The sequence below is a fragment of the Vombatus ursinus genome, unplaced genomic scaffold, assembly GCF_900497805.2.
Source record: "Vombatus ursinus unplaced genomic scaffold, bare-nosed wombat genome assembly UNPS02014789.1, whole genome shotgun sequence".
In the NCBI taxonomy this organism is placed as follows: domain Eukaryota; kingdom Metazoa; phylum Chordata; class Mammalia; order Diprotodontia; family Vombatidae; genus Vombatus; species Vombatus ursinus.
Window position 1 is genome coordinate 14,090,848 of NW_020954567.1, and position 26,565 is coordinate 14,117,412.

The following is a 26,565-nucleotide window of genomic DNA, read 5'->3' on the forward strand; positions in this document are numbered from 1 at the left end:
TGAGGATGAGAAGACTCAGGATGTATCCTTACAACTGAGGTTGCAAGAGAAATGTTTTTTGACCTTCCTTTCCCCCTAAAGGGATTCTGTGCATGGATATACATAGCAGACCAAGCAAACATCCTGGAGGAAACACACAGAGGCCAACGATAGTCCTACCTTCATACCTGAAAGGGTTCATCCTAAGGTGCTCCCCAACCCAGTATACCTGAGAGTATTGTCTTCCCACTTTGGTCCAACTGCTCTTCCCCAAATTGTCTAGTTCTAAAAACCTTCCTTGCTTGCTTTCTTGGCTCACTTCTTCACCATCATCCTTATCCCTCCTTCCAATCTCTTCACCCTTCAAGGAGCCATGGACTCCACTTCTGGGACACCAGACACTGATAGGTGTTGTCTTGCTAGCAATCAGTCACAATGTCACTTCCTGGCCATTTCTACATTTTCCCACTTTTCCTCCTCCTCCAACTTTTTCACTTCCTCTTTTATGTGTTGTCTTCTCTTATTAGAATGTAAGTTTCTTGAGGGCAGGAATTAATCTTGATGTCATTTGTATCGCCTATGCTTAGTACAATGCTTGTCACTTAGGAAGTGCTTCACCAGTCCACCGTCTCTCTATCTCTCTCTCCCCACTCTGCCTGCTCTGGATCTCTCCTGAGTTTTCTAGGGAGTAGGGTCCTTAGCTGGCAAAGTACTGTTTCTACTGGTTCAAGAAGCCACTTGAGCAGATGGTGGTCCCCTACCCACTTCAGTGAGAAGTCTCTATGAGTTATAAAAAGCATACTCCTGCCCTGTCCAATTTCTGCCCTTCTGAGAAGGTGATGGGAAACAAATGTGGTTGGGAGAAAGAGAAACTGGGTAGACACCAGAGGGTGATGGCCAGGTCTAGTAAGTAGAAAGGTGGTGGAGTTGGCAGCCTTCAAAAATGTTCAGCAATTTTTGTTTAATGAATTGATTGGACTCCAGTTTATTGTGGTCAAAGGTAGAGTTTCATAGTTGGCTACTACTACACCTTCACCCTCATGATGGAAGGAGCCAGCAACCTAAAGACCATACAATAAAAGTATGGAACTCTAGAATTGGAAGGGACCATAGAGATCATCCGGTCTGATGTCTGAATTCCTTCTTGCCTATAAAGCTAATCAACACAGATTCAAGTGCCAGTGAACCAACAGACCCCCTTCTATGTTACCTTTGCCTCCTTTCACTTAATTCCTATAGGGAATAATAGGTGTCCATATAGGTAACTGATAATAATGTATAACACTTACATAGTGCTTTAACATTTGCCAAGTACTTTACAATTATTATTTTTGTCTACCCATGGTCCTGCAGTTAAGTTTCACCTGCATTTTAGTGCAAATCCCAGATATAGAGAGCTTCCTGGGCATTTCCTCACAGGAACAAGATGGTACCTTTGTGAGGGGAGAGGAGTCAAGATATAGAATATGGGTTGGGCATGCTGCAGAGTAGGGCAGTGTTGGGGTTAGGTGAATGTTGGGAGTGAACAGGACCTGGACAAGTTATTGGTGTGTCTGCAGAAAGACAACTTTTGATATTTGAAAACTATATCCCTTGTGTTACTATCTACTGAAGGTTTTGAACCTTCATTGTGACTTCACATGTGATTTGGAAAAATATTTAAGTGCTCTCATATATTTGAGAAACACTCTTTAATTACTCTCAGTTGTAAGTATCACCTCTGGCACTAACTTCTTCTGTGTAAACTTGCTCTAATCTAGGTTCTAGCTTCAATTTTGTCTTTCTCCATCATTTCTGATTTTCACAGCACATCCAGGGCTTAGACATTAGAGCCAAATAGCAGTGAATCTACTGTCTTTGATGGAGAAATGAGTGTTATAAAACCCTCTTACATATCTTTTCATTGTTTTTGTCTTTTGTCCTACACCATTTCATCCTTTAATACCCTCTACAGAAGGACACTCAAAAATCACCACATGAGACCTGTCCAAGGAGGGTAGACCTTTGAGGAATTAAAATATGTGAATTTATAAAAATCCATATTAAAAATTTCCCTCATGCTATTATTCCCTCTCCTGCCTGTATGTTTTAGCTTCGATGACTGCCTATTTCACCTATACCTAGTCTTGACTGTGGTTTTAGGGGTGGTTAAAGAAGAGTGGCTCTGAGGGTTTCACCTTTCTTCTTTCCCTGTCTCCTATCTAATTGCTTGGATAGATAGGTGGCTGGGCCTGGAGTCAGGAAGACTCATCTTCCTGAGTTCAAATCTGGCCTCAGATACTTACCAGCTGAATGACCCTGGGCTAGTCACTTCACTCTGTTTGCTTCAGTTTCCTCATCTTTAAAATGAACTGGAGAAGGAAATGGCAAACCGCTCCAGTATCTTTGCCAAGAAAACCCCAAATGGGGTCACAAAGAGTCAGATATGACTGAAACAACTGAACATGAGCAAAAAAAAAACCTCATTGCTTTCAATAGGCCTGCCACCCCAGACCCCTAAGGGGAAAGGGGGAGAATCAGGAACTGAAAATCAATGTAGGGGACATTTTAGACAAATGTGGGGTCTAGAGTGGTGAATGGAAGAAGAAACACTAAGGTTGCAACAGCTAGGAGAGGGATTCTTGTGACAACATAATTGATGGTGGCTGTTCCTGAGCGGTCATTTGTATTTAAGAGGTAAATCAGATGAAGGAAAGTAACCACCTTATCTTGCTCAGGTTTGAAGTACAGGGTCTACTCAGAGGCCTGGTCCTACTCTGACTGGTATGAGAGCTTTGACCTGCTCATTTTCTGCCTTAGGATAGTTCATCCATCTTTAGGCACCCTGATGGTACCTCTCCTCCCAGGCGTTCACCATATTAATACCAAATTGCGTAGAAACCCAATCAGCTTTCCCTACTGCAGCTCAAAACTCCCAAGCTCAAGAGATCTGTAAGCCTTTACCTCCCCAGTAGCTGAAATTACAGGTTTATGCCACCAATGCCTGGCTAAATACAAGACTTTCTACATAAAATATGATGCCTGCCCTCAAGGAGTTTTCAATCTATTTGAGAGAACAGCATAACATACATACACACGCAAAATTGAAGAACGTCGATGTTCCAAATTATGTAGAATTACCTATAAGTACCAGAGAAGTTCAGAGAAGGGGGGAGGGGTTCTGTGAGTTATAGGACCCTTGCTTTCCTTGATTATGATCATGGATAGCTAAATGAAGATAACCAATTGTCATTTGGGGTAGTGGTCCTAATAGTGAGCTGGAAAGTGATCATTTTGGCCCCCAGGATGACTCCCATTGAATGAACAGGATCCAGATAGAAGAACCCATAAAAGAATAGCACAGAGATGGGCAAGCAGTTTAGACTAATGTGTTCATGATTTCCCACTCAAGCAGAAAAGGCTATAGATAGAGGAACTAGAATGACTATCATTTCCTCAGGCTGAGAACACATGGTTCCTCATTGCTAATTCTGTCCAACTGGGGTGAGAAGCTCAGATCTCAGTTCTTTGCCAGCAAGAATATGGACCTAACACCTTCATGAAAGGAGTTTAAAGGGCTGTTTGGGCTCAGAGGGCCTTGTCAGGAAATGAATCCTGAGTTTCTCTCACCTTTCTGGAGCCCTCTTAAGAAAGCAAGGTTGGTGGGAAGCTCAAGTGTAAAGTCAAACTTGAGGTGGGGTTGGAACTCCCTGCTTTTTCCCGAGAAGGCATGGATTTTGGAGAAGTGCCAGGCTAGCTAGGCATAACATTAAGTGCAATTGTGACCTAAGCGTGGGTTGTCTTCATGACTCCAAGGCGTCTTTCTCTCACTTTTCCTAAATGCATGTGCCGTGTTGCTCTGCCCCGCCCCCCTTGTGTCACACAGAACAAAGATCTGGCTAATTGATGCTAAAACTAGAGGCATTGATGGCCACTTCTCCCAGGAATGTTCGCATTCTCAAAGAAGGCTGCTTTGGGGTAGGAAAAGGCTTAGTCAGAAACAACCAGTCATTACTGGTGGCATTTCAAATGCTGTGGCACCAAGGTGTGAGAGATATTTGGAGGCAGAGGGCATTTCCTGGAGTCCTAATGATCATACCACATCAGAGTCCACCTACTCAGCCTATACAGAAGACCCTGCCTGTTTTCCAGTGGGTTAAAGATCTTTAGCTCCTATTCACCCTATGAACTTCTTCCAAGTTTCTTGGCTCATTCAGATTTCTGAGGACATCTCCCTGTGTTTTGGGTGTGGATAGTGTCCAAATATCAAGAAAAGCAGTCAACTGAGCCAACCCTGGGCAGATCTTAAGGAAGAGGCTGCCTCAAGAAACCCATCTTTTTTATAAGGACCTTTCTCAGATGGAATGTTCTTCTTGCCAATGAAATTAATGAAAAACAGGTCTCATCATTCTCAGTCCTAGTGGAACATCCAGTCTCCAATCCTTTACTGTAAACAAGTGTGGCTTGCTGAAGATGCCAAGCAGAAGCTGAAAAATTCCTACCTGGCTCTTCCCCTGATCCCTTACTTCCAGTCCCCCCATTGAAGTCTTTTCCCTGTGTGGGAGAAGGGTTTAATGGTCTCTTCTCATCTCCTTTATGATCTCTCAACGTTCCTTGGAGCCTGACAATCCTCTTTCCAGTTCACTGAAAGACAGACCCCCTCTGAGTGTCCACTAGGTTTTTCACCCAAGTGGCCACTTGGGGTCAGTGTTACTTCACTCAGAAAAAAGGCCAAGCAAGGTCTTAGCTTGGGACCTCAGACTCCCCCTTCCCTCCCCTCAATAGCCCACAGGGCGTTGAGGCTGTTATACACAGTTTGGTGTTTGTGCAACTGGCACATCATGGTAGTGCAGACAGGGTGAAGTGAAGGAACATTAAGTGCCTTGGTCTGACTTGATTTGCCAGCTGGAGTCTTGGTAGAGAATTGAGTTCCTTCATGGAAAATCCTTCTTCTATTCTGTGAGGAACTCTGCCTGTTGCTTTTGTACCTTGAGCTGTCTACCAATGAATCCATCTTTTAAAAGACCTTAAGTTCAGTGTGTGTGTGTGTGTGTGTGTGTGTGTGTGAGTGTTCACTCTTTTTCAGTTGTGTCTGACTCTTCATGACCCCTGGGGTTTTCTTTCCAAAGATACTAGAGTAGTTTGCCATTTCCTTCTCCAGTTCATTTTACAGCTGAGAAACTGAGGCAAACAAGGTAAGCTCAGGGAGGAAGACCCAAAGATTACTTCTGTTCAATGAATGACCTTTTCCTAGAAGCTAAGGGGCCTTGGAATATAGCTCGTCTTCTCAAGTCCCCAAGCTAAGCTAGAGGAACCTTCCCAGGAGTGTCTCTTAATACTTTCTTATTTTAGTAACCGTGTGCCTGAGTGTATGTGGAGAAGGTAACCCAGTTTCCTACATGGTGGGCTTGCTGGCAACTCTTACTGTGTTGCAGGGGCCTCTTCTAAAATGAAGAATGTCATTTTGATTGAGAGATGCTGCTGACTGGACTATGAGTGGGTCATTCACAACTTCTCAATCGGTATCTACTCAACCAATGCCTCCAGATCACCTATCCTATCCAACAAGCATTTATGGACAAGGCATTGGGGGATAACAAAGACAAAACAAAAGAGAGCCTTGCCTCAAAAGAGGTTTCATTTTACTTGGGAGGATATTGTAAATTCTGAGGTTCTTTGAAGGCAGAGACCTTTCACATTTTTCCCCAGTCCTCTGTTTTAAGGACTTCCTAAGTCCTCCCTAGTGGCGCAGCTAGTTGGCTCAGTGGATAGAGCACCAGGCCTGGAGTCAGGAAGACTGCTAACCTCTCAGGTTTTGGACAAATCCAAATGCTCCTTGCTCTTTGACCTCTCTGTAGCCTTTGACATTGCTAATCACCTTTTCTTCCTTGATACTGTCTTCTCTTTCAGTTTTTGGGGTATCACTCTCTCCTGGTTTTCCTCCTGCCTTCCTGACCACTCTTTCTCTGTCTTCTTTGCTGTCTCCTCCTCCTAACTGTAGATGTCCCTCAGGGATCTGTCCTGTGTCCTCTTCTCTTTTTCCTCTGTATTACTTCACTTGGGGATCTCTTCAGCTTCCATGGTTTTGATTATCATCACTATACTGATGATTTCTCAGATCTATGTTTCCTGCTCCAATCTCTCTGCTGACCTCCAATCTCACATCTCCAACTGCCTTTTCGACATCTCAAATTGGATATCCAGTGGACATCTTAAACTCATTATGCCCCAAACAACTTATTGTTTCCTCCAAAACCTTCTCACCTTTCCCCCCTCCCCCTTTCCCTATTACTATAGAACAGCCTCCTTCCAGGCTCCTCAGGCTCACAACCTAGGAGTCATCCTGGATTCCTCACTCTCTTTCACTCCCCACATTCAGGCTGTTGCCACAGCCTGTTGCTTTACACTTTGCAACATCTCTCCAATAGCCCCCTTTCCTCCCCTGAGATTGCCACCCTCTAATGCAGACCCTTATTACCCCACACCTAGATTATTACAATAACCTGCTGGTGGGTCTGCCTGTCTCAAGTCGTTCCCTACTTTAGTTCTTCCTTCATTCAGCTACCAAAGTGATTGTCCTAAAATACAAGTCCAACCATGTCAGTCAGGATCAAATACAAAATGCTATATATTTTTTTGCATTCAAAGTCCTTCATATCCATGCACCATCCTACCTTTCCAGTCTTCTTTCATCTTCCTTCCACCCACTACTCTTCAATTCAGCAACACTAACTTCTTGACTGTTGTACAAACAAGGCACTCCATCTTTTGGTTCTGGGCATTCTCTCTGGCTGTCTCCTATGCCTGGAACACTCTTTCTCCTCATCTCTGACTATTGACTTTCCTGACTTCCTTTAAGTTCCAACTAAAATCTTGCTCTCTATAGGGAGCCAACTACTTTTAATTCTAGCACCTTTCCTTTGTTCATTATCTCTTATTTATCCTGCATATAGCTTGTTTGCATATATTTGTTTGTGTTAGACTTTAAGCTCCTTGAGGGCAGGGACTATCTTTTGCCTCTTTTTGTATCTCCAGTGCTTAATACAGCACCTGTCACATAGTTGGGGCTTAATAAATGTTTATTGATTGTCACCTAATTGCCTACAAACAGATCCTGGGTTAACAAATGTGTGTTATTGTCACAAGGGGAATCAGATGACAGAGTGTGGCAGGGTCAGAGCAAATTCATCCCCATAACTGGGAAAACAACAACAATAACAACAATAGCTAATCATTATGTCCATGTACTATTTCTATTCTGCAGGAGTCCAGATCAGTGAGGACAGAACCCTGACCAAATGCCCAGGTCGGGATGCATCCTTCCTCTTTCCTTCCTTCCCTAGGGATTTTGGGCAGTGTCTGTTCTTCTGCTGTATTTCTTGAGAAGTAGCCTGGCCACCGTGGCAAACTGACCAAGTCCTGTTAACTATTTATGGCTGCCAAGTTCTATGTGAAGAATGTCTAGCACCTTTGGGCCACAAAGGGATTGTACGATGGCCAGACAGACATCTTCATGCCAGAGTTAGAGGCTAAAGAGTTATTTTAAAAGGTAGAAAAACCACCAGCGAAGAGAAAAAAAAATTATTGCATTCAGAGAAACTGCAGTTCAGGAGCAAATTCTGGAGGTTTGGTACAGTACGGGAGTGGGGCGGTATTGGTGCTTTATGCTCTTTTTTTGCACCCATGTTGCAGAAGATCAGTTGTATGGGGAGGGATGGCAAATGGGTCAACCAAGAGCTATGTAAAGATTCTGAGACAAAAGGAGTTTGTTATTCAGGAAGGGTCTGGATCAGGGATAGAGAATCTTTGGCGTCAAGGCCACGTGTGGCCCTCTAGGTTCTCAAGTGTGGCCCTTTGACTGAATCCAAACCATAGAACAAATGCCCTTAAGAAAACGATTTGTCCTGTAAAACTTACACTTAGTCAAAAGGCCGCACCCAAGGACCTAGAAGGCCACATGCGACCTCAAGGACCCTGGTCTGGATTCAGGAGAGAGAGGAATCTACAGAATGATCTTGGGCATTCAGACTTCTGCCAATTGCAAGTACAGATGCTTATGTGATTTTAAAGCTTTTTCTCAACGACTGGGACAAAGGGAATGTGAACAGCAAACCAAAGTCAAGGTCAGAACATTAGGGGTGGGGAGTCCTGGCCTTTGCCCGGAGGCTGTTTACTGGGAGATGATCAGAGCACAGGGATTGTGCCATTGATTTCATTCATAACCTTTTGTGGGAGCTAACATTTCCTTCGCTCTTCTGAGAGAATCCCAAGGCTCCCTAAGCTGGATCAGTGTTTCCCCTTGGGGGTGAAAGACCTCTTTCCTCATTGGCCAAAGCTGCATAAGGCAGAGAGAAATATAAGTCTTTCAAAAACAAACCCATCCCTGGAGCAAACTCCTTACTGTTCTCCCCTTCTCTCTCTAAACTCTGCCCTTTCCATTCTCCCTCCCCACCCCACCCCCCTCCATGCCCAGCAGCAAGAGAATTGATAATCCTAGTAATTCTTTAGACTGGCAAAGAACTTTCTACCCTGACTCTAATCCCTGTGTAAATCACTTAAGCTATTTGCCTTTATAAACCTCCTCAGTGGTGAGCTCCTGGAGCTAATTACATGTAGCCTCAAAAACAAAAAACAAATCCACTTCCCCAGTGGTAATAATACAATTCCCTCCATTATAAATCTACTATGTGGGGAGTAGAAATTTGTAGCTGGACCAGGAGCTAGGAGACCTGACTAGGGTTAGAATCCTACCTCTGACATTTAGTAGCTGTGTGACCATGGAGGAATCACTTAACCTCTCTGAGGCTCAGCTTCTCCATGAATAAATGAATGAAAAAAACATTTCTTAAGTGATTGCCTTGTGCGAAGCATAGTGCTAAGAACTAAGGATCCAAATAGAAATGTAAGACAGTCCCTGCTCTCAAGGAGCTCATATTCTAATGGAGTCAATTCATAGCTTTGAGACAGATGAAATGATCCCATGGTCCTTAGGGCATAGATGAAAAACATTTTTTCTCTATCTAAATACGACTTGAATCTTGAATACGACTCCAGGGTGCCAGATGGATGGGTGGCCTCATTTAAGTATGTCTTTCTCCAAAAACTCTTCATGTCTCTCCCTCCTGTGTAACTGTCATTCATCTGTGTCCCAAACGTTCTCTATAGGGGTTTATCTAACATTCTGGAGGCAGCTGGTGGTCTAGTGGAGAGAGTGCTGGGGCTGGAGTCGGGCCTTCCACTTTTGCCCTTGACATTGAGACACTATTAGTTGAGTAAGGGATGGCCAACTGTTTTTTTTAAACTCTTGATATATGATTCTATCTTTTTTTGCTCATACATCTCTTGTATAACGTATTTTACATAGCTTCCCTTGTGTAATTCTTTGTTTTTAATATGTTGTATCCTGCTCACATCCACTATGGATTTCTCCATTGTCCTTTGGGTGATCCTCACACTGGAGACTAGTTTCTATGCTTGACAACATCCTAGAAAGAATATTGGTGTGAAGAAGATAGTTCTTTGTCTTAGAGAGAGATTTGGGTTCATTAAGAGAATGTTGCATTAACAAATGAATATTGGTATTAAAAAGATAGATCATTGGTTCAGGGGCAAGCTCAGGGTCATTAAAAGAACTTTGCCATTTCCAAAGGCAACCCAGTAAGTTCTCTTCTTCCTGTTCAATTCTGAGTCCAGTTTATAAGTTAAATGCATTATTATTCAAGAGTTTGGCCCAATCATCCAAGCAAAATAAACCAAGAGGGTAAAGAATGTCTATTGTCTAGCTGTATCATAGATTGGGCACAAATAATCCATGTGAATATTTGGAGTATAGATGTTTCTAAATTTGTACATCTCATATTTCTTTTGAGCTACTGCAATTCTGCTTTTCTCATAAAACCCAGTGCCTTCTTTGATGTGGGTATGCCATGCTGGGCAGTCCTGTGCCAGGGTCTCCCATGTTTCACAACAGATTCCAAAGTTCTTCAGAGACCTTGAGAGTATCCTTGTATTGCTTCTTCTGACTTTCTTATGAACACTTGCCTTGCTTGAGTTCTCTGTTTAGGCTAACATGTATTTGGCATTTGAACAACATGGTCAGCTCATTAGAGTTGTACTCTCTGTAGTAGAGTTTGAATGCTTGGCAGTTCAGCTTGAGAAAGCACCTTAGTATCCGATATCTTATCTTGCCAGGTGATCTTCAGAATCTTCCTAAGACAATTCAAACGGAAGCAATTCAGTTTCCTGGCATGGCACTGGTATCCTGTTCAGGTTTCACAGGCAAGCACCAATGAGGTCAGTAGACCATGAGTTTGGTAGGCAGCCTAACATCTCTTCTCTCCCACACTTTCCTTTGGAGCCTCCCAAACACTGAGCTAACTCTGGCAATACATGTGTTAACCTTATTATCCATGTGTACATCCCTGGAAAGTATTCTGCCAAGGTCAGTGAACTTATCCACAGTGCTCAAAATTTCTCCATTTGTTCATCGGAAAAACTGCCTTTTGCTATAACCGGTGGTTCCATGGATGGATGGTGTGGTGCTGGCTGGTGAAGAACCTGTTTTCTTGGTGTTGTCAGGCCAGAATTAGCAAAGTGGCAGAGAATCAATGGATTCTTACTTTGTTGCCTCTTAGCCTCAGAGGCTGCACTCAGTATAATAGGATGAGCATTCTATAGATCTTATTCATTAGCATATATATAGATATGTTATTAGCTATGTATCTATCTCTATGCTTTGGATAGACACAGAATTTGGGCAATGAGGTAAACTCATCTTTAAAATGTGGAATAATAATAACTGTAGTGCATACCTTGCTGGATTGGTGTGGAGGAAAGGGCTTTATAAAACTTAAAGAAATGTATATGTGTATATACACACATCACACACATATATACATACATATGTTATTTCATTTCCATTATTTTCGTCATAGGTTCATAGCACTAGAGCCGAAAGAGACCTCAGAAGCCATCCACTACAACCCCGAGGACTTTGATGACCCTGGAGGGAGAGTAAGGCAGACAACTTCGCCCAACTCCACCTTACTTAAATCCGATTCATGAGCAAGTCAAGACATTGCCTCATGATGTCACTGGTCCTCTTCGAGAGGATTGCAACTGAGACCTGGTGATTTATCCAGGGTCACACAGACTCTCAGAAGAAAGATTCAAACCTAGGTTTTTGACTCCAAAGACAATAATCTTTTTGTTGTACTATGCTGCCTCCCCTTTGTCACTCCTTCTGGTTACTTACCCCTAAACCAGTTATTAGACCACTTATTTGCTGTATTTCATATGGAGGAAGATTTTAAAAGGGATACATAGGTTAATAATAATGACTCATTTCAGAATACTTTAAGGTTTGCAAAATATTTTGCTTCTCTGAATTGGGGGTGGATAACTAGAGGTTTGTTCGGCCACTTTCCTACGTTGTTCATTATTGGACTTAAACATCTCCTTTCTCAAATAGTCACAATCCTTGAAATCTCATTCATGTCAAATCACCATGAGGCTCCATGCAATGATGAATTGTTTTTAAAACACGTATCCTCCAGCACCAATTCTAGGAGTCTCTTGTTTAACTTACTTTTTTCTGAATGTCTCCAACTATCCACAAAAGCCACTTAAGACAGCTAGTCTATTTCCTTTGTGTTTAATTTACTCCTGTTAACTTGCTTGGTCAGCATATCTTTAGGTCTCCTCTCTTTTCTTCAGGAGTGTGTCTGTCTGGGGAAAACATTTATTGTATTTATTTAAACTGGCCTCATTTGGCAAGGTCATGGGGGAGATTTCAACTCAAAGGAAAATGGCTTTGATTTTCCTATCCTTGTTTATGTTGTACACTCGCTGCCGTCTTGTCTACTAAGCCAGCAAATGCTTTTGGAGGATGCCAAGGCATAGAGTCTAGCTAAGTCAATCTTTGCAAGTCTGTTGGCAGTCTCTGGTTCACTTCTGCCATTCAAAGTGTCTCACCCATCAGATAACACAGCTGCATGTTTTCTGTCACTCACCATGATGTGATAGGATATTAGAGCTGGAAGAGAAGTCAGAAGCCATTTTGGACATACGCTTCATTTTACAGACATGGAAACCATGGTCTGAAGGAGGGAAGTGATTTGTCCAATGTCAAAGGGCACATTCATGGCAGAGCTGAGGCTAAAATTCACATCTCCTAACTCTTAGTTAGTTCAGTGCTCCTTGCAGTATTCCATGATTTCTTTTAAAAAAGTTTATTTTTTTTTAATCCAGCAGGAAATAGAAACTCTACTGAGGAAGCATGGCATGGCGGACAGAATGTTGGAGTAGGGAAGACCTAGATGTGTCAGAGAGGATTGTCTTTGAATTGTAGATCTTGATTTGGAAGGGACCTTAGAGCTTATCAAATCCAACTCCCTCATTTTATAGATGAGGGAGCTAAGGACCAAAGAGGATAAGTTACTTGCCCAATTTATGCAGTAAATTGGAGTAAATTGCAGAGTCAGGATTTGAACCTGGGATCTCTTACTCCATAGCCAGTGCCTTTTCTCCTTTGCCACACTAGTTCAATAGCTAATGCATCCAAGGTAGATGAGACAAGGACACAATATCTTGTTAGTCCTCTCCCCATCCTTACCCTTAATGTTTAATCTTTTCTGCTTTGTGACATATCAAGGCTATTGACGAAACACGCCAGGTAGGAGTACTCTCCTTCCATCTTCACTCTCATACATTGTATTTATTTGTTTGTGATGCCTGGATGACAACAGAGACACAGTACTAGAGATGCAGGAAGAAAACGGAATAACCTGGTGGGATCCAAGCCCCAGTTCAAGCATGCTCATTGGAAGTGGCTGGTGGAACATGATGGGGCAGAGAAAGCATAAAAGGCAACAGAGGCAAAAAGAAAGAAGAGAAATAGTTTTACTTAGAGAGATGGGGCAAGTTCTCATCAATTGACTCCCCTTATCCCTTCTCACTCCACTTTCTATTCCTTCCTACTCTCACCATGGAGGCAGGGATGCCTTGATGCTGGTGCGCTGGTTTTGGCCACTTGCCTCAACTTAAGGTAGGCAGGTTATTATGGTCTGAAAACATTGGCAGGCTTCCCTGTTGGGGTGCTTGTAGGTCTGTATGACATGGGTACTCTTCAGTGGCAAAGTTGGGGTTCTGCTTCCCGTTGTCTGGTTGACTGAGTTGGTGGATTTCCCATGAAACATTCCCGTTTTGGTCTAGATCTAGAGAATAGTACTTTTTCATGGTACTTTTCCAAACACTTTTCTGTGTTTTTCCAGGACAGCAGAGGGCTTCATTAATCTGTGTTTCTCTTTGGGAAATGGAAACCAGGCATGAGCTGGTCAGATTATTAGAGGTGGGCATTTCGATGTTGTTTGGTCCTTCAGTTATGTCCGACTATTCGTGACCCCTTGGACCATAGCATGCCAGGCCCTTCTATCCTCCATTGTCTCTTGAAGTCTGTCCAAGTTCATGTTCGTTGTTTCCATGACACTATCTACCCATCTTATTCTCTGCCATCCCCTTCTCCTTTTGCCTTCTTTTTCCTGCAACATCAGGGTGGGCACTAGACTAGGCTACACAGGCACTTATCGGGGAGTGTTAAAATTATCACAACCTCTGATACAAATATTCCTGAAAGAATAAGGAATGAGTTAGAGTAGAGCTTCTTCATCTGGGGTCCAAGGCCCCCCCAAGGCATCTTTAGTGGATCTATGAATTTGGAAAGGGAAACAAAACAAAACCCTACACCCTTATTTGCACTGACATTTGGTTTCCATTGTAATTCTATATATTTTATTTTATGCATTTAAAAACATTCTTTTGAGAAGAGGTCCATAGGCTTCACCAGACTACCACAGAGATCCAAGACACACAAAAAGGCACAGATTCCCTGGCTAAGTGGGTGTTATCAGGAGTACTATGGCATGGACTTGGTGACACAGATTGACTATTGAGCCCTTCTGTTTTCTGTGCCTATAATCCTAAGCAGTTTGTAGTAGATCCTGACAGGAGACTCCCTTAGTCATATATACATTGGAGAGTAACACAGAAATGCATGAGGAAAGCCACAAACAAAAGACACCTGGGGCCATGATAAAATATTCTTCCCTGGCTTTTAACTCCTTTCAATGGAGTCACTTAGCAACAGTCCTAAGGAAGGCTAGACTTACACACACCAATACAGAGATTAGGATTCTCTTTGATTTTGTCTGCGGTTTTCAAGCAATGGGAGGGGGATAGTGGTGGGAGTGGGGAAAGGAAAGGAAATAAGCATTTATATGGTGCCTACCATGTGCCAGGTACTTTGTCCTCACAACAACCTTATAAGATAGGTGAGGTGCTGTTATCCTCATTTTACAGTTGAGGAAACTGAGGCAAACAGAGGTTAAGTGACTTGCCCAGGGTCTCAGTTAGTAAATGTCTTAGGTTACGTTTGAACTCAGGTCTTCCTGAGTCTAGACCCAGCTGCCATCTATTTGCCTTTAAAAGATGGCTGAGGGTGGGGGGAGGTGGAGAGAAAGACAAGGGTTGTCCTAAGGGCTATCACTCATAGCTACTGCTTTGTTGTCCCCACAGTTCAGCAGTCCTGGCTTTCTTACTCGTCACAGTAAGACACGTGAGATGAGAGAGGATCTAGGAACCACAGTAGAGTGAAAAGAATACCAACTCTGAAGTCAGGGTATCTGTATTCAAATTCCACTTCTGACACATACTACCTGTGTGTCTTTAAGCAAATGACTTAACCTCCCTGGGTCCAAGTTTCCTCATTTGTGAAATGAAGGGGTTGGACTATATGGACTAGTTGGACTAGCTCTTTGAGGTCCTTTCCAGCTCTAAATCTATGCCATAATCATCTGTATACACTTTCCATTGTTTATAACCCTCTTACCCAGCTTTTCATTCCCTATCCACCACACCAATTACTCTCTTGCCCATCCTCCATCCCCAACAAATACTGTGAAAAGAGAGTAAGTAAACTTAGCAATTGTCACCATACACAAAAATGCCCCCCAAATGGGATAGGAAATGTATTGATGGAAAAAAAAAAGAACAACAAAACAACGCCTCCAGCACCAATACTAATGGATACATCTTCTGAGAGGTATGACTTGTTCCCAATCAAATGAGCAAATTATACAATAAGCTCATATAAATCCTGGCATTAATCTTACTCATCCTTTGAAAACATTGAAAGCCCTGGGTTGACCTGAATGCATGCTCTACACAGGAAGAGCTAGCTAATTTTAGGGAACCTTTGGGCAGCCAATGACCAACATAGAGCCCAGTGATGTCACTAGGGAGTGAAGAGTTTCAGAGGCAGGGAAGACATTACTCACTGGTGAGGGTGGCTCTGGTGGTAGGGCCGGAGTTCTTAAGAGCCATCAGCTCATGGTACTGCTCCCCTGCCAAGGTGCTGTATACCACCTTGTACTCCTGAACCTCAGCTTCACTGTTGTCCCATTCGAGGTCGAGGCTGGTTGCTGAACGGGAGCCCACCCGTAAGTTCTTGGGGGCATCGATTTCTGCAAAACAGCAAAACAACCATAGTAACATCATTTTATGTTTCCATGGGGCTATGGCCTTTTGGTCATATCTGGAGTTCTATATGTGGTTTTGGGAACCCCTTTTCAGGACTGGAGCCAGCCTGGAGAAGGGCAGCCAAGAGGTGAGAGAACCATAGACCCTATCATACAGACAAAAGGAGTGGTGATGATTAGCCTGCAAGGGAGATTAGAAAGAGGACTTGATAGCTTTCTTTCAATATTTGATGGGTTACCATGTGAAAGAGAGATTAGGTTTGTTTTGCTGGCCCTAGAGGAGAGAACCATGATTAATGGGTAGAAGTTGTGGAGAAGCTAGAGAGGCAGAAAGAAAAAAAAATGAAATGTCCTAACAATGAGAGCTTATCCAAAATATCCATTTAGGCTGCCTCAGGAAGTAGTGTAAGAACTTCCTTCCCTGAAGTCTTGTAAACTCATTGAGGGCGGGGATTATATCTCTGTGCTTGGGGGCAGCTAGGTGTTGCAGCAGATAGAATATTGGCCTTGAAGTCAGGAGGACCTGAGTTCAAATCTGGTCTCAGACCAAACATTTCACACTTACTAGCTGTGTGACCCTTGGCAAGTTACTTAACCCTTAACCCTTAAAAAAAAGTTTGTTGATTGCTTCTCAGAGATGTTACAAGGAAGAGACTACCAGATCTGGGCTCAGAGGATGAGGGTTTGAGTCTTCATTCCATGGCTTGTTATTTAAGAACAAAGCCACTTCATCTTTCTGAGACTCATTTTCCTTCTCTTTAAAGGAGTGTTGGAAGAGATTACTTCTAAGCAGAGATGTGCTGATACCAGCTCTAACTTGCTCTCCAGAGTCGGTTGTTAAATTTTCAGTGTGAGCATTTACATCACAGAAATTGACAAACATATATATTGGGACTTGACTTATTATGTTGACTGGCAAGACATAAGAAAATGATCAAGAAAATATTTTGTAATGCAGATTAAACTAAAGTGTGTGGAGTGGTTTTGGAGAGCCCCAAACTCTTTGGTTGTTAAACCAAACTCTGGTTTTGGTGATTAAACAATCACCAACTCACTCCTGCCTCTACAATCCTCTTCCCACTTTAAATCAATGAGCCTATGACATAGTAGAGGAGATATAGCTATGAAGAGGTAATTTGGCAGAGGTGATTTCTTAAAGCCCCTTCATATCAAATGAAATATGTGAAAATGCTTTGCAAACCTTCAAGTGCTATATAAATGCTAATTATTATTCCATCTCTAATATGGATTTGTGTTTGGTACCTTAAAGTGAGAAGCCTTGAAAAAAATAACCTGATAGAATGGCTAAACAAACTGAAGTTAAGTGAATATAATGGAATATTACTATGTTGTAAGAAATGACAAATATTAGGAACATAGAGAAGCATGGAAAGACTTGAATCAACTGATGCAAAATGAAGTACTCAGAGTCAAGACAACAATATACACAATAACTGCAACAATGTAAATAGATGGAATTGTGAACTGATTCAACCATTCTGGAGAGCAATTTGGAATTATGCCTAAAGGGCTATAAAACAGTATATGCTCTTCACCCAGCAATAGGACTACAGGGTCTGTATCCCAAAGAGATAAAAGAAGAAGGGCCAAATATATTTATAGCAGTTCTTTTTATGTTGGCAAAGAATAGGAAATTGATAGAATGCCCATCAATTAGGGGACGGCTGAACAAATTGTGGTATATGACTGTGATGTAATACTAGAAATAAGCAGGATGCTTTCAGGAAAACCTAGAAAGACTTACATGAACTGATGCAAAGTGAAGTGAGCAGAACCAGTGGAACATTGTACACAGTGACAGCAATATGGCACAATAATCAACTGGAAATGACTTAGCTATTCCCAGCAATACAAAGATTCAAGATAATTCTGAAGGACTTATGATGAAAAATGCTATTTATATTCAGAGAAAGAACTGATAGAATCCCAATGAAGATCAAAGCATACTTTTTTTAACTTTATTTTTCTTGGGGTTTTCTTTTGGTCTATATTTTCTTTCACAACATGACTAATATGGAAATATGTTTTTCATGACTACACATGTATAACCTTTATTGAATTGCTTGCCTTCTCAGTGAGGGGAGCATAGAGGCAGGGTGGGAGAGAATTTGGAACTCAAAATTGTAAAAAAAATGAAGGTTAAAATTGTTTTTACACATAAATGGAAAATAAAATATTAAAAGAAAAAAGAACAGTGTAAATAGAAAGAACCACTTCAAAACAATCAAAAGTGAATGTTGAAAAATAAAAATGAACAAGCATGGCCTCCAAGAAGAGAAATGAGAAGAAACCTCCTCACTATTTCTTTGCAGAGATGGAAAGTCCATGGAGGTGGTACTCACACTTGATACTTTTTGGATGTATCAATTAATTTTGTTGATTCTCTTCCTCTTTTTCCTTAAAAAGAATTATCTATTATATGAGATGGCTCTTAAGAGGGAAGAGGAGGAAGGATGTTATGGAAAATTCTGAACAGGTAGAAAACAAAAGATGTCAGTAAAATTTATTTTAAAATTATTCTTCACAGGCAGAAATGAAACCTTCTTCTTTATAATGAAGGTACCTGGCAAATGAGTGTCCAAGGGCAAAATCATGACCATCATTTACAGTCTATAGGCATCAGTTATCACTGGAAGAGGTGGTATTCCGATAATACTAATAATAATGATGATGATATGATTTTGAGTTTGGTGATAAAATAATACAATATAGAAATTGTACAAAGCAATAGCAATGTTTATATAACACTTCAATGTTTGCAAAATGCTTCTCACATATTTACTTATTTGATCCTCCCAACAACCCTGTGAGTTAGGTGACAATCCACATTTTACAGATGAAACTGAGATGTATCTCAGTTAAATGACTTGCTGAGGGTAACATAGCCAGTAAGTGCTTGAGGCAGGATTTGAACTCAGGTGTTTTTGAGATCAGGTCTTATGCTGTATCCACTATACCACCTGGCTGACTTTAGTGTGACTTTATCTCTGTCCCTATCTCTCTCTGACTATCTCTTTCTGTCTCTGTCTTTCTCTCCCTTTGTCTATCTCCTTCAGTCTGTCTCTATCTCTCTGTCTGTCTCCCTGTTTCTCTCTTTGCCTGTCTCTCTCTATCTCTGTGTCTCTGTCTCTGTCTCTGTCTGTCTGTCTCTCTTTCTCACACACACACACACACACACACACACACACACACAGAAGGGACTCATTCTTCTACTAGGACTCTTTCCTTCTAAACAATAGCTCTTAAGGTCCCGCTAGATCCAATGTTACTCCTAGAACCCAAAGCCTCTGCTTTAACTGCCTACACAGATGTTGTCCTCGGGCATTGAAAGCATCACCTGGGAAAGCACTCTGCCTAATCTGAATTTAAATGGAACGATGAAATGACTGAGGGCTCTTGGCCCTTACCTCCTCTTAACATGACTGGCTCCTGCTAACTAACCAGAGGCCTTGTGATGCTGCCTGTCCACAGAATGGCTCCTCGCCTCACTGTCCTGCCCTTCCTCTCCACATGACCCCCTCCAGGAGTGGGAGAATGGCCTTGCAGAGGGAATGAAGCAGCAGATGCTTAACAGCTGCCAGTCCACAGTGTAACTGGCAGCAGAAAGCCATGCTGTGTTGAATGGAGGCTGCCGGAAGAGTTTCTAGGTAGCAGAATGTAATTGCTCCTGATTGGAATTTGCCTGGGCCCCCAGCCAATCCCATCCCCATCTTTTTGGGCTAAACATCACGAGTTTTCTTTTATATGTGGTTGCTTGGTGGAGAGCTCTCTCCTGCTTCATTGCTTCTTCAACCCCTTATCTGAGAACAGCACACAGAAAAGCCTCCTTCCAAGCAAATGTCATCTTGCAATAAAGAAATGAGCATGAGACTTGGGTTGCCCATATGGGACAAGGCAGGTGGGAGCCAAGGCTGACATTCAAGAATCAGAGAGGAAATGTCATTTGCATGATCTATTCATAGAATTATAGATTTAGAGCTGGAAGGGACTTTAGAGGTCATCTACCTCGACCCTTCCCCCTGTTTATAAGATGAGCAAAGATGTAAGATGAGGCCCAGAGAGATAAAATTACCTGCCCAAGAGGTAAGAATAGCAAAGCAGCTTCTCTGAGTTCAAATCCAGCATTCTGGGTTCTATTCTCTAGACATCATTCTTATGGGTCTTAGGAGATGGGATGGAGAGGGGAATGAGGGAGGGGAGATCAATGGGAAGAATTTGTTGTTTTGTATCTAGTAAACATAGCTAAGTCCTGGGTTCTCTATCCTCTACTGGGGCTGCCCAGCATATTCAGAAAGTACTTCACAATTACTAAAAGGTTTATCCATATGATGAACGCCTCCACCAACCCACAGGGCAATGCCTCTACACCCAAGAGATCGTTTTAATGAGTTGTTTGGCCCTCAAAAAGTCCATCCCTTGTTAGCCAACTTTTTGCCAATGAGCCTCTTCTTAACATAGTTAGGCTTAGCCTGGGAAGACAGATATACACAGCTGATTGCCATATCTGAAGTGTCTCCAGCTGGGTAAAGCCTGAGAAGGCTCACTCTCTGCTGGCATAGCCCCCTAGAACTCATCGTCTTTGCGCCATGAGTCATCAGAACAGGATTTTGGCAGAGGTCCTAGGATCCCAGATTTTGAACTAGAACTCACGGCAGAGGCCATTAAGTCTCCTTGGATAGATGAAGAAACTGAGGCAGGTAGAAGTTACTTGCCCCAAATCATAGAGCTAGTGAGTGTCTCAGGCAGGATTTGAACTGAAATGTTCCTAACTCCAACTCTACCACCAAGTTCAGGTTCAACAGCACCCTATCTTCCAGAGTCTATTCATTCTCCTTTCTAAGAAGAGGTAAATCAGCTAGGTTTTTTTTTTGTTTGCTTTTTTTAAAATTCAACTCAGTATCGTGGCACTTGATGGCAGTATGAGTCTAGCTTAGAGATACTGAGATGGACACTGACCTGTCAAAATCCCACAATTTTAAGATTCAGGGCTCCTTGCCCTGCTAGTATGACCTAAGGACCTCTGTTTGATTTGTATACCTATTATATATGCCTGTATACCCACGGTTGTGTAAAAATGTCTTGGGCAAAAAGGGGTCACAAGTGGAAATATAGGAAGACTTACTTACCCAACCCCTCTTAATTCTAGTGTCTTCCCTTTCTTATTTCCTGTTTATCATGTGAATAGCTTATTTGTACATACTTGACCATATTTGTTTGCATGTTATCTTTCCCATTGGATTGTGAAACTCTTGATGGCAAGGACTGTCTTTGACCTCTTTGTTCATCACTGGCACTTAGCACAGTGCCTGGAACACAGTAGGTATTTCATATTCATTGACTGACACTGAATTTGTAGGATCTGGGTTCATATTCTGGCTCTGGTGCCTTCTACCCGTATATTCTTGGGCAAATCATTGAATCTCCTTGTACAATGAAGGGTTTGGCCTAGATATCCATTGGAGTTCCTTCCATCTCTAGATCCATTGTTCTGCCATCCCTCTTACTTTCTGCTTCTTGGGGTCAAGGTTGCACCTGTACTTCAGGAAAGGCCTGATAACTCCTTTATTTTTTTTCAGGTGTTCCCCAAGCAGTCCTACTTTCCTTTCTCCCTCAATTTTCCTCCCCATCCATCACCATACCTGTTATGAAGTGAGTGATGGTGGAAGTACTTTCATTGGTCCCTCGAATGGCACTGACAGAGACTTCGTAGTGGGAGCCGGGTCTTAAGGCTTGCACAGAATACTGACTCAGAGGAGGCTGCAACCTGAAGGTGGTCCTACCGCCCTCTCCATCCACTAGCCCGTATTTCAGGAGAATGAAATCAACTTTGGCTCGAGGTGGGGTCCATTCCACGAAGGCCACGGTGTCTGAGACATCTCGAACTAAGATCTGTGTGGGTCCATCAATGACTAGGTGAGAAACAGAATGATGGAATAAAAACAGATGGAGAATACACTTTTGGTAAAAGAACATTACTGCCAGTTATCTCTTTGTACCCTCATGCTACCTATGGGGTAGGTAGAATGAGGGCAGGTGTTACTCCCTATACTTTACAGATGGGGAAAGTAAGGCCCAGAGAGGGTTAGGTGACATGCTTGAGATCTTACAGTGAGATGTGATTAACCTGGTACTAGAACTCAGCTTTCTCTAAGCCTAGTTTCTATTAGGTTGTGATATTTGTATTTATAGTATCATAGAATTCGAGTTAGAAGCAGTCTTAGAGGCTGTGAACTCCAATCCCCTCATTTTATAGAGGAGGGACTGAGTCTAAGAAAGGTCAAATAACTTGCCCAGGGTCACACAAATAGTCAGTGTCTTGAGCAGGATTTTAACCCAAGTCTTTCTGACTTGGATTCTAGCTCTCTATGCAGTTACTTTGGATGTCCTGACCTTGGGAAGCAAAGGGCATCTGTTACCTTGAGCTAGCCAATTATGTCTCTGCCTAGCAGTAAAGACAAAAGGACCATGCAATGTCCACACCTGTTTGGACTTCTGCCTAGCTCTCATCATCTCCAAGAGCCTTGAGGAAATACCTATGAAGCAGCCGGCCCAATCCAAACAGCCATGATTTTCAGATTGGCTGCCTAGGGGAACTTTAGCTCTGACCAGTAAATATCCGTGCTCAGTTGTATGACTCACACAGCAGTAATGATAACTAAAAGCAGGAAGAAGGCAACGGACTATGATAGATCTTTGCACCGGCTGACATGAAATACGCCCTGCTGGAAAATGGAAGCCAGTGAAAGAGGTCCTTCTCCATCACACTTTACTACTCCAAAGGTGTAGTATGGACTATGTCTGTTGTTCACTTGTCTGAATGTGTTTATTAAACCAGAAAGGCATCACTGCTATATACAGCACCTTTTCCAAGTCCTTGGTCTTCACCCTACATATGTAGGGCAGTTATCAAGACCCCTTTAGTGCATCTAGACCAGGTCAGATTGGGGAGAACACATCCTGATGTAGAATTACCCTAAAATAAACCACTTGGTTCCAGATTAGCATCAGTCATCCAGATCCAGGGATTCTGCTCTAGTTGGATTGAATTGAGTGGGGGGAGGGTGGCAGGATAGGAAGGGTAGTGGGAAGAAAAGAGACTAGCATTTCCTAATCAATCTGAGATTTATTGTTTGACCTGCCCTAGGCTAGCTCAGAAGTAGACTGATTTACTTAGGTTGGCTACAGAATGAAATGTATCCTATAGGCAGGGGTGTGTTAGAGATCAGTCCAATGGGGCTCAGGAGAGCAGATTACAGTGTTAGCATTTAGACGTCTGAAATCGGCAAATGCTACAAAGAAGGGCTTGATTTATTTTTTGTTGATAGTTTAAATTTAAGAAAGTGATGGACAAGATATTAAGAATGCAGATTAAACTCAAAAGCATATCATGCATACATTTTTTTTCAGAGAGCTGGTAAACATTTACCAGCACACCCCTTCCAGAAGGACTGCATATCTTGCATCCTGCTGAACTGAGTCCCTTAGCTTCAAGTAGGTTTAGTCTTGGAGACCCTGTGAAGCTGGGTTTGACCTGTGCTCTAAGGTTTGAGACAAGCTCTGCAGTGGTTTCAACTTCCATTGACTGAAATGGGAATTGGCAGCTTGTGCTGGTGCTGCCTGAAGTGAAGCCCCATTGATCACTGATATGTAGGTTATTTTTTAAAAATATCACATTCATCTCTAGCCCTGGAAGTAAGGGATCTAGGTTTTCTTCACACATGCACTGTGTAAAGTACTTTGCAACCCCTGAAGAGTCATGTGAATGTCTTAGGCACTACTTTGAGCTACTTTGCCCTCTTCTGCCTCACTTTCTCCACTTATGGAATGGGGGTGAGGGGGTGGGAAATCTATACTGGCCACCAATCTGCCTCAAAGGGGATGATCATAGAGTTACAGCTTTAGATGCAGAAGGGACCTCGAAGGTCATTCAGTCCAACCCCCTCATTTTATAGATGAGAAAACAGAGGCCCTTGGAGTTTAAACGGCTGTCTCCAGATCACCCAGGTAACAAGTACTGGAGGAAGGATTTGAACTCAGGTCCTCCGCCTTCAGAGCTCCTACTCTGACTACTGTGACAGGGGTTTTAAAGTGACAGTAAACATGAGATCCTTGGGGAGAAAAATGGTAGCATTAAGACTTAAATTATTACATGAAACTTTTGTCCTTCAACACCTTAAATCCACAAAACCTTATTTTAACAACTAACCTTATTAGAATGAGATCATGTTGCACAGAGAGCTCTCTCAGCAGGTGGTCTTGTCATTTGCATTCACAAAATGGTTTGTATTGAAAAAAGGCTGCCTGAATGTCTAATAACAGTTCCGTGCTTTGCAGGGGGTGCTCAGTACAGGTTACGTGGCAGAGGGAAACAATTAAAAAAAACCATTTCCTAAAGGCATCAGATCCGGTTGGTTGAGGGTTGGCTACTTCTTCAGTAGGTACCCCTTAGATCCTGGCCTTGACGTGGCGATCCTTAAGTGAACCTGACCTGGTCTCTTGCAGTGATGTCACACTGTAACTCAGGAAAAAGAAACTGACCTTCAATTTGACCTCACCTCTCCAACCGAATTCTTAGAAAGGAAACTTGGACAGGTGATTTCTTCCTCCCATTTCTCCACTACTCTTTCTTTCTTTCTTTCTTCCTCTTCCTTTTTTCTTCTCTTTTTCTTTCTTTCTCTTTCTTTCTATTTTCCTCCTTCCTTTCCTTTCTGTCTCTTCCTTCCTTTCTTCCTTTTTTCCCTTTCTTTCTCTATCTTTCCCTCTTTCAGTGACTTTCAATTTAGCCAATTTAAAATGAGTGGAAATAGCCATTTTAAAAGTAATCTTAGGGAACTTCTAAACCAAGGACAGCTAAAGAATTTGCATGAAAGTGGCCTAGGAGTAAGACCAAGACAATATTTGGCCCCATCCTTTAAGGTCTTAAAACTCCTTTAAAGAAAGGGTCTTTATGACTCTAATGCATATAGCTATTTTATATCTTCTCAGTCACTCAGTAGGCACTTATCAATTTATTAATTATATGCAGGGTTCTATTGTAAGCACTAGGTATAGGATGCAAAGAAAGAAAAAAACAGTCTCTGCTCTTGGACTCATAATATAATGGAGGAAGACAGCTTGCAAATAACTAGCTACAAACCACCTATATTTATATCTATATGATAAATTTAGGAAAAAATCAACAGAAGGAGGGCACTGGAATTAAGAGGGATCATGGAAGGCTTCCTGCAGGTTTGACTTTAGTTGGGACTTGAAGGAAGCCAGGGAAAATTCTTCCCATTAGACAATGAGCTACTTGAGAACAGGGAATATCTTTTGGGTTTCTTTGTACATCAGACATTTAGCACAATGCCTGGCACTTAGTAGGTGCTTAATAAATGCTTTTTGTTGTTGTTATTTGGTCTATAGTTTTCTTCAACTTCTAAGGCATTTTTAATGCTAAACATCAGAATGGACTTTGGGGCATGAAGTCTGTGGAGTATTAACTAAGAATGACCTATAAATATTACCATAGTGGGTGGTAAAACTAAGTTCAAGTAGGTCAGGTGTGCCTTTAGGCAAAGCCATAATAAGCCATTTTGGTGCCTTGTGCAGAAAGGTAGACTCTGGGTCTTGGTTCTCAAGACAAAGATTCTAATTCACTAGAGCTCATGGACAGGCACCTTGAATCCAATGTTGGGGAAGTAGGATGTTGGTGGGAAACAGTGGAGCCACAAACAAGTTGACCTGGGGTGTAGCCTGGTTGGCGGTCAGGAAGAATGAGCAACTTGGATCTGCCTATTTTACCTGATTGCTCCTAATAAGGTGCTAAGTTCAGTTGTTAATGTAACAGCTTGAGTACTACAAATGGCCTTTGGACAAAACCCACATTGCCCCAATCTTGTCATGTTTCTGTGTCTAGGGTGTAGACCATGGAATGCACTAGGTTCCTTGTGTATTGGGTTTTTACCTAGATTCCTTTTGGGCTAGAAACACCCTGGACTAAGTATGAATGTCAGATTCAGGACTCAAAAATTCTTTGATTTGGCAGTGCATTGTAAGGGTTACCCACTAATATACATAGTTGGTCTGAGGTCATTTTATGACCCAGTTAGTTCTTGTTCTAAGGGTAAGGGACTCAGTATCAATTCAGAAAGTGGATCTAGTTCAATGGTTTTCACTCCTTTGGTGAGCTCACCTTTGTGAGACTGAGGAATGTGCACAACTAATTTTTCATGAGTGTTTGAAAAGGTCAGGGCCTCTAATGCTAGAGGCAGAAAGCCTGGATTTTATTCTATTTTCTGCTTCTAACTGGACAAGCTATTTAATCTCTTTGTCTCAGTTTTCTTTATCTATAAAATGGGGACAAAATAGTTACCATCAGAGGATATTTTTAACCCTTAGATAATTTTGGCTAATGCTACATACATGGTAAGTGTCTTTTCCTCCCCACACTTATCAAGTGGGAAAAGAGTCACTTAAAGTAGCCAAATGAGCAACCCATCTAACTGCCAATATAACAAATGGGGATAGGATGAACCTATACCAGTGAGAGAATAATATCACTTCATCTCCAATGTCAACTAAGTCCCCACTGAGCTGGTTCTAATAGCAAGTACCTTGTTCAATTTGACTCCATATCCCATTTCCTCCTTTTCTAGAGGGTCAAGTACTAGCAAGTAAGTTCTTCAGTGACTGAGAACAGAACCAGGAAATATTGGAAAAGAATCTTTTTATCTCCTAGTTTCCAACCTGTTTTTTTTGGGATGAGCAGGATAGAAATGGAGTCTAGTCAACAAGTCAGGGAAGAAGTCTAGACCTTAGTTTTTCATTTGTTTGTTATTTTTTTTTGAACAAGACCTTTGATTTCACTCAAAGAGGAAGGTTTCCATGCAGAAACTATCCCTGCAGTTGGGCAATTCCTCTGTTTCCTGTAGTTTTAGAGAGTTGTATGCAGCCCTGAAAAATTAAGTGACTTGTCCAACATTCCATTACCATTACATGTTAGAGAGAAGACTCAGAACCCAAATCTTTCTGCCTTTGACCCTGGGGTACTCTTTATACCCAATCTATAACC

General features: G+C 42.1%; 1 protein-coding gene across 1 annotated transcript in view; it reads right to left on the reverse strand.

Moving 5' to 3' along the window:
* Positions 1-26,565, reverse strand: part of TNR (tenascin R) — a 104,513-nt gene that overhangs the window by 58,914 nt on the left and 19,034 nt on the right. Inside the window, exons 6-7 of the mRNA XM_027868539.1 lie at positions 21,152-21,421; positions 15,291-15,476 (exon numbers count right to left, since the gene is read on the reverse strand). Of these exons, the coding sequence (XP_027724340.1) occupies positions 15,291-15,476; positions 21,152-21,421 (456 nt within the window). The remainder of the gene's footprint in view (positions 1-15,290; positions 15,477-21,151; positions 21,422-26,565) is intronic.